Source organism: Thamnophis sirtalis, unplaced genomic scaffold, assembly GCF_051295495.1.
Source record: "Thamnophis sirtalis isolate CommonGarterSnake01/CBP01778 unplaced genomic scaffold, rThaSir2_p1.2 scaffold_3, whole genome shotgun sequence".
NCBI lineage: Eukaryota > Metazoa > Chordata > Lepidosauria > Squamata > Natricidae > Thamnophis > Thamnophis sirtalis.
This window is the reverse complement of record NW_028261383.1, coordinates 69,131,459-69,143,058: the sequence shown is the minus strand read 5'-3', so window position 1 is coordinate 69,143,058 and position 11,600 is coordinate 69,131,459. Positions and strand designations below refer to the sequence as shown.

At 48.6% G+C, this 11,600-nt stretch overlaps 1 protein-coding gene across 1 annotated transcript; it reads left to right on the top strand.

Moving 5' to 3' along the window:
* The first annotated feature begins 209 nt into the window (after window positions 1–209).
* BARX1 (BARX homeobox 1) lies at window positions 210–11,105 on the top strand. Its single transcript, XM_014056653.2, has 4 exons — window positions 210–740; window positions 6,838–7,126; window positions 7,833–7,917; window positions 10,434–11,105. The coding sequence occupies exons 1-4, from the start codon at window positions 524–526 to the stop codon at window positions 10,596–10,598; spliced, it is 756 nt and encodes a 251-aa protein (XP_013912128.1). The 5' UTR covers window positions 210–523; the 3' UTR covers window positions 10,599–11,105.
* The last annotated feature ends 495 nt before the right edge of the window (window positions 11,106–11,600 follow it).

Genomic DNA, 11,600 nt, shown 5'->3' with positions numbered 1-11,600 from the left:
AGTTGCGAAAGGGGGCGGGCGCGCTTTAGCCGGCCAGCCCAGCCACCAATCCGCTTGGTTTCGAGCCGGATCAAGACCGCTTTGCTAGGTACTCCCCGCCCCTCGCCGCACGCCCCCCCGCATCGACATCCCAAGCCCCCTGCGCTCCCAGCAGCGTCACTCTTATAATAGGCTGTTGTCCGGAGTGGCGCTGGGGTGGAGAAAGAAGCTGCTCCTCCGAGGCCGCGCCTTCGAGCAAGCCGAGGCTGCAGGCTTCCCGGCTTGGCCTTGACCCGAGTGGAAGAGCGGCGGCGAAGGCAAAAGCAGTAGCGGAATCCAGCTGTGGGCAAGGCGGGTCGGTGGAGATCCCCGGAGCATTCGCAAAAAGGACTAGCGCCACCCAAGCAGCGAGGATGGCCCCGGCCTGCCAGAGGCCTCCGAAGGTCCCGGCCGAAGCGCCGGATGAGATGCTGTTCTGAGTTTGGAGTGGCGGAGCCGAGTTGGCACAAGGAAGGAAGGAAGGGAAGTCTCCCAAACAGGAACAATGCAGCACCCTTTGGATCTGGGCGCCGCCGCTGCCGCCGCCCACTATTTCCCCGCAGATCCTTTCCTTGACCACCGGTCGCATCGCTATCGGAGCTTTATGATCGAGGAGATCCTGACGGATCACCCGGACGCCAAGAGTGCGGCGCCAGCCGGGGAGCTGCTCAAATTTGGAGTGAAGGCTCTACTGTCGACCCGACCCTACCACAACCCCTTAGGTAGGTCTTTATTTTGCTTGTACGAAGTCTCTCTCTTGGTGGACCCGTGTATGCGTGTGCGCGCGCCTGTGTGTGTGTGTCCATGGGGACGGGAGGGGGCCAAGGCTAGGTCTTCTTGGAGAGACGGGCTAAAGCGGAAATCAATCCGTGGTCGAGGATGGGGCTGCTCACAGGACACGGGGAAAGAATATTCGTCCCCACTCCCACTCCCACCGTTCTTCCTCCCACTCTGCCCTGAAATCACTGATTTGCCTCCATTGATCCGGAGAGGAATTGCGGTTCCCTTCTCCCTCCTGCCCCCTCCCCCCATGGGGTGTCTCCCAGAGCTTACCCTCTCTGCAACTGGAGACGGAAGCTGCCCTCTTTTCAGGAGCCCTCTGACTCAACCGGGAGAGCTGGCTGCAACTGCGATCCTGAAAATCAGCTGCGAAGTGGGGCTTGAAAAAACAAGGGTTCTTTAGTGCTCTGCTGGGACGGAGGAGCCGGTAACACCACGTTTTTAGTTTAGATTGCCTTCCGCGGTGGAACAGACAACAAGCACAGAGTAATTCTCTTTAAAAATGAGTGACAAATACGTTTAGTGGGTTTAAACGAGGACAGCCTTATTTCCTCAGAGAGTAATATTTTCCTTCCCATTGATTCAAAGCCCATGGAAAATCTCAACTCTTTCCCGGCCTCTCCCTCGGCGCCTTCAAAATTAGACTTCGATGGTCCTGCATAAAATCATTCTAGTCCCTGTCTTAAAACTTTCGGGATAGAGTGGCGGGTCCAAGTTGGCAGCTTTGCCCAAGATTGCAGGGAAAGGTTTTTTTTAAAAAATAATAATAGTGAAATCTTATGGAAGTCCAAGGACCCCAACCCAGCTGGGGGAGTGGAAAGCGGCCAGATTGAGCCAAACTGCAACAGATTTCTTTCAGGTGCAACTTTAAGGATCGATCTGGACCAGCAGAGGGAAGAGGGTCCCTGCCCCAATACACTTTTGGAGCAGCAGCTGGGATAGGTAGAGCTGAGGAGGCTTGGTGAGTAGCTAGTCATATTTGCACATTTTGGAAAGCCTGTGAGCTCCCTTTTTCAGGGAACACCTCTTTGGCCGCCTCTCTGCTCCGGGTCTGTTCCAGACTACTGCAGAAGAGGCCTGTCCAGAACTGGCGGAATCTTCAGAAGCCGGCCCTGATTTTAGGCCAAACTGGGCCATTTTCTCAAGAGAGATCGGTGGCCCCAATCGAGACTTGGACGAGAGGGAGAGAAGAGGAGAAAGAATCAGAGACAGAAAGACAGTGAGAGAGAGACAACACACCCACCCACAGAGAGAGAGAGAGAGAAGGCAGGGGTCGCTTTCTGGCTGTTGCACTCTCTCTGGGATCTCCTTAGTACTTTGGAAAAGCTAAGGTGCCACTGCTGAGGCTCTCAGCTGGGTCTCCCTGCCTTTCAACCCCTTGTCACCTCGTCCTCCCCGATGTCCGAACCGTGAATTGTACCTCCAGGAGAAACCGGAAAGCACAAGGCTGCATTTGTTTGGGCCTACGATTCCACAGAATTATTATCTTTCCCACCCTCCGTTCAGTTGCGACCCGAGAACCACTGCGAGTGTGGATTTCAATGGGTTCTCTCTAAATCGGGACCCTGCACGCTTAAATCTCCGCGACAAAGTCAGTCACAAGCAAGAGACAAGGGCCGCTCCAGAGCCGGCTGAAATCGACCAGCCTTGGCTGGAACCAGGCTTTTTTTCCACAAGGTTTAAGACGCGAAATCCAATCCAGTCGATGTCCAAGTCTCAGTTCAGGAGAATCGCTTTGTTCCTTGGTTTTGCTTTGTTCTAATTGGAGAATGACACCGAAGCAGCCATGAATCGGCCCTTACCCCTTCTCTCTCTCTGGCTCGAGGGGGCTGCTCAACAAGAGGTCGTTTTAAGTTGCTGGGGGAAGAGGGAAGAGCGCGCAGTGGAGGAGATTTCCCCGGATTTTGCTTAGATAGAGAGTAGTGAAGAAACCCATTTTGTAAAACCGGTGAAGACCTCGACGCTTCTTCAGATAAAAGGCTATTCCTTCACTACCATTACGTGTAGCATTAGTATTGCTGTTCTATCCGTAATGAGGACAGTGGCAGATCGCCAAAATGTTGGCCCAGAGACTTTCTTTCAACAACTCCAAACGTGAAAGCGAGTAGTCACTGTAAGGAAGTGATGACGTTCTCATCTTCTGCCTTACTTTTTCATTTTGAAAAGATCCCCTCCCTGAAATACACCGACCTAATAATGAGATACGAATAGATGGAGACGCTTAAAAAAACGGTCTGTCTCTGAGAGCGTTTTTTGAGGGCCTCTGCATTCCCGCTTTGGAAAAATGCTTTTACGCAGGAGCTCTTTTCCCTTATTACTCCATAGCCTAAAATTCTTGCAACAATCCTCCATCCTGTCTTTATATTACAGCAAACGGCATTGGGTATTAAGGACAAGGCCCCTTGGTTTGCAAAGCAGCTCTGCTTTTAAACCCCCCCCCCCAAAGTTTGCTGCTATGGTAAGAAGGGATTGGGTTGACAGCCAGAGGCAAGGAATGCGACCCTGGGAGGAAAACTGGCTGTAAACTGATTTCATCAATGAAGGCAGAAAAGATTCTGGGTCTACAGGGAGATCCTCCAACTCTTTATCGATTAATCAATGGTGAGAATCCAGAGCGGAAATTCCAGAGCAAGACATCAGCAGGTTTGCCACTGGAACAAATCCGGCAGGATCTCCGCTAGGTTTTACATCTCCCGCCGCTAATTTACCGTTGTCAACTTGAGTATCGCCTTTCAGAAGCCTTCAGAGGAAGTAAAATGGACGCATTTCCACGAAATGATTTTAAGCTATTCCTGTTCTTTAAGATGTATGGTCAAGTAGGCTGAGGTTAGGATTGGAATTCGCCTGGATAAGGAAGGGAATAACATTGGGAACTAGGATTCAGGAATTAAAATTTCTAAGCTGGAGACAGAGTTCTGGTTGGACTTTCCTTGAGGCTTCCGGACCTTCAAACAGACCTTGAAACAATAAACACTCAGAATTTGCCTTAAAAAAAAACCAGAAAGAAAATAGACATTGATTGGACATTTCCATTATCTCTATCTATCCTCCAGACTTCCAAAAGATGTAAAAGATTCTGAGTTATTGTGTCCTTGCTTTTTGTTACTGTTGGCTCGGCAAGATACCGAAGCTAGCGTGGCTTCTTCCTTCTATGAAGTCTGGTGGGGGAGAATTCTTCAAATTTTGTTCAGTTCTGTAGGATTTACTTCTGCATGAACTTGCTTGTGAAGACTGGCACTAAGTAATAGGACAAAAGAGTTCAGACTGGTTGTGTTCCAAATTCCAGGGATTTAATACATATGTTTTAAATGCACATAAAACCCAACCGAATCAGAGAACTTGAATAGATCCTCCAACCGAATCAGAGAACTTGAATAGATCCTGTGTTATTAATATTAGAGCTGTTATGTGTTCACAATAATATGAAGTCACAGCTGCCAAATATTTAGCTAGTGTTGGCCTTCATCATTCTTCATAGCATCAAGAACCTAGGATGTCATTATGTATCAGATAGTATATGTATATATACCAGCCTTTTGGAATTGACTGATGGATGTACTGGTTTACAACTGCAATAAATTGAATTGAACGGAATAGACTAATGGAAATTTTGTCAGTGTGCAGATTTTCTAAGTGTTGCCCAAGATTTTTTTTGGTATGGCTCCCAGTGTGCCAATATGGTCAGTTGCTTAGTCAGCCAGATGTTTATATTAGGTTTGACATTTTTATCCATCTATCAAGTCCTTCCCATGGATTTGGAATATTGTTATGTTATAATAGTAGTTGGTGCAAAATTAGGAAATATGATTTAATGTAATATTATAGTTTTGAGTCCCTTTAATGTGCAGCATTGAAAAATATTGAGAAGTAAATCTATGTTTTCAGTTGTACCTCAACTGAATGAAAAATTATACAATTGCAGGTTCTTACAAATTTACTTTTTATGTCCTGCTACACCCAAAAGCAATTTATTTCTCATTTCACCTAAAGACCACAGTACATCTCTGATTATTTCTAGATTTCCTTGAATTGAATTGAAAGCTATTCTTAAGAAGCAGATGAAAAGTTTCAAAACTGGAACTATAGAATTGTCATATATTTATGAAATGTGTGTATGTTTTTTTTACAGTAGAAGGATTTATTCTTCATTTTTTAAAGATAAGACATATTTTGCATATATAGCTATAAAAGAAAATATGTGATTATTCATTTCCACATATTATTATGAAAAAGTACATTCTGATAAGTACAAATTTAATGTTGTGGGGCCCTTTGTGCTCCCTGAGCTTGGTTGTTTTCTTGCAGACATTTCATTACCAAACTAGGTAAAATCTAATTTTGTTTTTGTCTAATTAAAAAAAAGTGCACTAGTTGCATTTTTTGAAAATTATTTTGGTCCTTAAAAAAAGCAGTAGTGCTTGCATGCTAGCTTTCCAAAAGACTAAACTGTTGTTTTTTTGGACCAAAAGATAGACGAAGAAAAAATCCCATGATTTTTGGGAGCAGCTTAATAAAATAATATCTTTAAAGAAGCCAATATTGACCACCGTCTTAATGCCTCGCAGACGCACTTCAAAACCCTAAAACCTCAACAAAAACAGAGTAAATTCCATACTGGAAATAACTAGGCTCCCCTGACGTCACAAGGGCTTATTTACCACCCTGGAAAGGGTACCATTAATTTCCATAATCAATGGAAAATTCACCCTTTTTGATTTACGACCGAAGGGCTTCCTTGAAGTAACCCTGCTGATTCCCTTGGAAAAACTTCCATCTAAGAGGCCTGGATCGCAGCTTTAACCTTCGAAATTTGCGGTCAAGCAGCATCCGTCGGGTTGCGCTGTCCTTACCACTCCTGTTCCAGAAAAAGCGCTTCCGCTCCCCGAAGAGCTCACAAGGGGGCTCCGTTCGCCTTCAACCCGGAGCCCTTCAGTATAACCCCAAACCTAAACGGGGTTGAATTGCCCGCACTTCTGGATCCCTCTCGACAGAAAAGGCGCAGGGTTTTGATTGCCATGAACACTTTTTTGCAGCCAAGCACGATTCCTTACACAGAAACTCTGTTCTTAACCAATAGAGCCGAGTCCTTTTTAGGTGGTGGCGCTTACAGTTTTGGAACAACTCCCCATCCCCGACCTTTTATCAGCCTTCCTCAGTAGGAAGGGTTAAATATGCCAGCACCATGAGACTTATAGAGATTGGGGTAACGGGGAAAAGACATCCGGGCATAAGAAGGCTCCAAATTGAGCCATGAAAGGCACCGCAGGGTTGGATGTTCCTGAGTTTCTTTACTACAGGGTGGCCCTTAAACCTGGAGGGGGGGGGGAAGAATGCGCGTGCGTGCAACCGGGCGTGAAATGCCTGTCCTTAAACTTCTGGACCAATCTTTTTGGACCAATCAGATGCTTGTGGGGTCAAAGAGGAAGCTACCCACCGGTCAGTCCTGCTAAAATCGGGTAGGACCCCTTTTTACCCGGCCGGAGGTTACCGTTACTGTAGTCAATCAAACCCTAAACCAAACTTAACTGAAAAAAATCCATCTGTCCCAACCGGTGCCCTCCAGATGTATTGGGCTGCTGCCATAGTCCATCTTGTCCAGGAGGTGCTGTCCTGCAGAGGGAAGGCCGTGGCCCTCCCGCCCCCCTTTAGCTTGTTTCTAAGGTGCCGCCAGACTCCCGGGTGAATGCAGAGGGCTGAGAATGGGGGTCTGTCCCAGAGAACACAGAAGGCTTGATCTGCCTTCTCGCAGGCTTTGGCTGACGTTTTGGGAACCCCATCGAGAAACTGGAGGCGTAAAGGCATGGGGTAAAGGCAGATCGCAGCTATCTTATAGTTGAGAACAGTCAGCCGTTCCCGAAGTGAAGCAGGGCAGAGACTACATTTCCCCCCAGCCTCTCATAAGTTTTATTTGCCTTCCACAGTCACACACACGTCCACTCTAGGGATGGAGGGGGATGAGGTGGGGATTTCTCTATTTTTACCCAGCGTCTGTCCAGTGTGTCACCCCAGCTCTGTCTCTCTGCTTTTCTCCCTCTCCAGCGGTGCTGAAGGCGGAGCAGGCGGCAGTCTTCAAGTTCCCGCTGGCGCCGCTGGGCTGCTCCGGTCTGAGCTCGGCGTTACTGGCGGCCGGCTCCAGTCTCCAAGGCGGTTCCGGGTCCCCGCACCTGCCGCTGGAGCTGCACCTCCGCGGGAAGCTGGAGCCGGGAGCCCCCGAGGGGGGCGGTAAAGCCAAGAAAGGCCGTCGGAGCCGCACGGTTTTCACCGAACTGCAGCTGATGGGCCTGGAGAAGCGCTTCGAAAAGCAGAAGTATCTCTCCACGCCCGACAGGTGGGCATCCCACGGAGGTCAGAGTCTCGCGGGGGGGGGGTGTAAGAGAGGAATGGGAGGTTAATATGGGGGTGTGCGAGCTCTCACCGTGTGTGTGTGTGAGAGAGATGGCGGGAGGGGTTACTTCGAGGAGAAAATTCCTTCAGATCTTCAAGAGGATGATCTGGGAGGAGGGAAGGGGAACGCGACCTACCTGCCTGCCGGTGATCCAGTAGCGTATCATGGAAGAGTGTGTGTGTGTGTGTGTCCGTCCGTCCGCACTTCCAACAACAGAATCTCAAGTGGAAACCGGGGCCTTCTCGCGCATGGAGGTGGGTGGGCTGGTAGAGCCGGGGAGGGCAAGATGATTTACATTCCTCAAAGGGGTGAACAAAAGCAAAGGTCTGTCTGTCTGTCTGTCTGTCCCGGTCCGTCCCCCCCTCTCTCACACACGGTATTTTAAGCTGGACCAGACAAACACTCCCTGAGCAGGAAGCGTGGCCGGGAGCTGCTTGTCAAACGGCAACCTATGCTCCACTGTTCTGGGTCGTGCTTTTCCTGGAAGCCAGCCGGCGTCTCAGGGCTGCTCCCGGCGCTTCTTTTCGGGCTCTTGGCGGGAGGGAGAGCCCAGTGCTCTGCCTTCAGTGAGCCAGATGCTTAAGAGCGGACCTGTGGGAGAGGCAAGCAGAGCGGACCAGCAATCAACGCATGTTTCTCCTCCCTGTAGGATAGACCTGGCGGAATCCCTGGGCCTGAGTCAATTGCAGGTGAAAACCTGGTACCAAAATAGAAGAATGAAGTGGAAGAAAATAGTAAGTGTGCTGTTTTGATGTTCAGACTATGAACATTTCACCCAGCCCTTATTTACACAGCCTACAGTCAAAGGGATGTTCTCGAAAAATACACCTTCAATCATTCCTCGGGGATTCCTTCCTTTGGGGCACAACTCCCATTATTCCCAACCAGTATAGACATTTCACATTGGAAAAACAAGCTGACTGCATGAGGATATGTTCTGGGAATACAATACAGAGGCAGGGTTTCTTCTCCCTTGCTGGGCCCAGGTCTCCAGCCTTCACCCAGGGAAGGCTGTCCTGCTACAGCAGTTAGATTTCTGCGGAGTCCATAAGTAGGATCATCCCAAAGATGCTCTCCAGAAGGCAAACGGAAATGAAGAAGCTTCTTGTATGAGAAGCTCAAGGTTAAAAAATAAGAAAGTCCAGTTGTCTTTTGAAAAGCACTTTCGGGGCAACCAAAATCTGGACGATTGAGAATCTTCATAGACATTTAGCCAACCAATCAGGCATGGTGGCAGGGCCATTTTTTCTCCATCTCAAGGGCTTTGTCTGAATTAACAGGACTAAGACTGAAAGTCTGTTGTAGTCCCTCACAAAAATAGGGGAGCTCTGGTTTTATGAGCAATATCCTCATACCCACACCACATTAAGGGCCCAAGCCACGACATGCTCAAATCACAAGACAGGAGGAGGTTTAGGAAACGCAGATTATTCTGGCAGATTATTCTAGAGATTTCCAGAGGGGCTATCTGGGAGTCACGTATGACTTGAAGGCAAAAATAACTCAATGGCGTTTTTTAAAATATTTTTTTAATTTATTTTTAATTTAAAACAAGTACAACATCCTTCTTTACATGCTATAGAAAGTGTATCAGTTGATTACAAAAAGACTTTCATGCATCTCTTCCACAGTCAACAAACATAATTAATATTAACTTAAGTATTTTAACTCAAATATTCATATATGTCATTATCCTCATATCTCTATTTTCATCTGACTATAATTGTTTAAGCGTCCTTCAATGTCGTTTTTGATTAGCCAAAAGTATAGGGTTGTGCAATAACCTATAATAATAAATAATATAATAATAAATAAAGGGACGCCATGGCTCAGTGACTAAGACGCTGAACTTGTCAATCAGAAAGGTCATTCGTTCGAATCCCTAGCACCACATAATGGTACTTGTCCCAGCTTCTGCCAACCTAGCAGTTCGATAAAAAAATGCAAGTAGAAAAATAGGGACCACCTTTAGTGGGAAGGTAACAGCGTTCTGTGCACCTTCGGCGTTTAGTCATGCCGGCCACATGACTACAAAGATGTCTTCGGACAGCAGCGCTGGCTCTTCGGCTTAGAAACTGAGATGAGCACCACCCCCTAGAGTAGGGAACAACTACCACATATGTATGAGGAGAATCTCTACCTTTATAGGCTTGTGCACAAAGATCGTTTTAATTTATCCAACATTATCTGACCAAACAATTAAAGCCACATCTCATCCCATCTCCAGCCAACTCTATCTGCTTTGGCTGTGGATCCGAAGAATCGTGGCCCCTCGTTGTTGAAGGGCAGCAGTTGGGGGAAGCTTCTTCGGCAGGAGTGAGACGGTCTGCAACTAACGCAGCGGCGGGTTCTTTCTATTCAGAGAGAATCCCAGGTTTGAAAGGCAATCTCTGTAACAGGCGGTGTGTGGCCTGCTTCCCTCAAAGTGCTGCGTAGCATTTGGAGAGAGTAGAAGCTGATTTTCTAAGCAATAGCCGGGAGGAGGAAAGGCTGCCACCTTCTTTAACCAGCACCTCCCGAACCTGAATACAATGCAGGGATGAAATTCAGCAGGTTCTGACAGGTTCTGAAGAACCCGTAGTGGAAATTTTTGAGTGGTTCAGAGAACCGGCAAATATCACCTCTGACTGGCCCCAGGAGTGGGGAGGGAATGGGGATTTTGCAGTATCCTTCTCCTGCCAGCCTACCAAGCCACAGCCACCGAACCGGTAGTAAAAAAATTGAATTTCACCACTGATACAAGGTAACCCATGCTCTTCCTCATTTAAAATTAATCACTTGTGGCCCATTTGCCACAGATGAAACGGTTGCTTATTTACCCCCGTTTCTAATCACTCGCACGTGGAAGTGAATTTGACTGAGGCGCCTTTGATTTCCTGAAAAGCGAGAGGTGGGGGGAAAGGAGTCCAACAAAAGAGGCTTTTCTCCACCTCGAGGTGTATTGCTGAGTAGAGGCTGACCAGTTGGGTATTTGCCTTGCAAGCTCATGTTCAGTACCTAGTCACCTTCTCCGCAAAGACACGCAGGCAGAGATAGGGGGTCAGGAGGCTGACCGGCCTGCTGCGCAGCGCTAAGCAGCAATACCTTTTCATTGGCAGCGTGGGTGACTTTTTGTTTGCCAGACCTGGCCCGCCCCCCCCCCCGCCCGCCCCCGCAAGCTTCGCTCCTCAGCGTTAACTATTGCTGTTTGGATTTGACCTAAGTCAGACCCTTTGTGACCTTCAAGTGTGGGGTGTGTTTTTTTTAACAGGTTTTGCAAGGCGGAGGCCTCGAGTCTCCCACCAAGCCCAAAGGTCGCCCGAAAAAAAACTCCATCCCCACCAGCGAACAATTGACTGAGCAAGAGCGAGCCCGGGAAGCCGAGAAGCAGCACGCGGAAAACCTCGACTCTCCCTGCCAAGTCATCCAGGAGTAATAAGGGAGCGCGGACTCAAAGGTCTGGCGCCCGGATTGCGGATGCTGGATTGCAGGCGCCCGAACCTTGGCTTGGCCCCCGGAAGGGTGACTGTGACCTGCGGCCGTCAACACTGAACCTTAGCCTCACGCGCCTTACTAAGCGACGAGGCCTTGCCGGCTTGCAACATCATCCCGGGGGTCTCCTGCCTTGAGCTTAGACAGCGGGGGCGGGGGAGGCCCTAAAGCTCTCGGTTGCAGGGGTCTTGTGACCGCTTTCGCTGCCGTTTAAGAAAGTTACCACGCGGAGGAAGGAGACGAGGACAATCCGGGGTTGGAAATGAGGGTGGACTCTGATTCCCAGTTGATTCCGTTGTAGGATTTCCTAGGCATCTGAACCCTTAAGTGCGCTTAAGGAAGAGCCGCTCCCTCTGAGGGGGCTTGGGGGTTCGACCGTGGCCGGACACTGCGTTGTTTAAGAAAGGGGGAGGGGGCGGGGAGCGTCTCCCAACTTATTCGGCAAACTCAATTTGCAACCAGTTTGTATTAACGTGAATATATTGATTTTTATTTCAATAAAGTATTTTATGAACGTTGGGGCTCAGGCGCGTTGTGCGTTTGCTGGGATCGGGCAAAATGCCGACCTTTCCTCCGCGGGCCTCCTTGAGAAGAGGTCCCGCGGCGATCTAGGAGACTTTCCTCCGAGATAAGCCTACAAGAAGTTCCTATAGTGAAACCAGCTCGATTGCAAGACGAGAATCGAGAGGCCTGCCGAGCTGTTGCGAAAGGAAATTTGGCTTAAGGACGGCGCGCGGGCCAACGTTCTGATCTGGTGTCCTTATTTATTCTCCGCTTTAAAGACCCTGCTTAAGATCAATGTTGCTTGCGCTGCTCCGAATTGATTCAGAGCTGGGCCTGGTTAGAATCTGAATGGGAGGCGTTCAGGAAATTCTAGGGTTTAAAAAAAAACCTGGAAAACAACAGAGAGAGAGGGGGAAACTGTTTTTGCCTTCTTGCCAAGAAA

Bases quoted from the DNA above. Each gene is read 5' to 3' on its own strand.
- BARX1 (XM_014056653.2), top strand. From the start codon at position 524: ATGCAGCACCCTTTGGATCTGGGCGCCGCCGCTGCCGCCGCCCACTAT. The intron at 741-6,837 runs GTAGGTCTTTAT...CTCCCTCTCCAG, and splicing joins ACCCTACCACAACCCCTTAG to CGGTGCTGAAGGCGGAGCAG. The intron at 7,127-7,832 runs GTGGGCATCCCA...TCCTCCCTGTAG, and splicing joins TATCTCTCCACGCCCGACAG to GATAGACCTGGCGGAATCCC.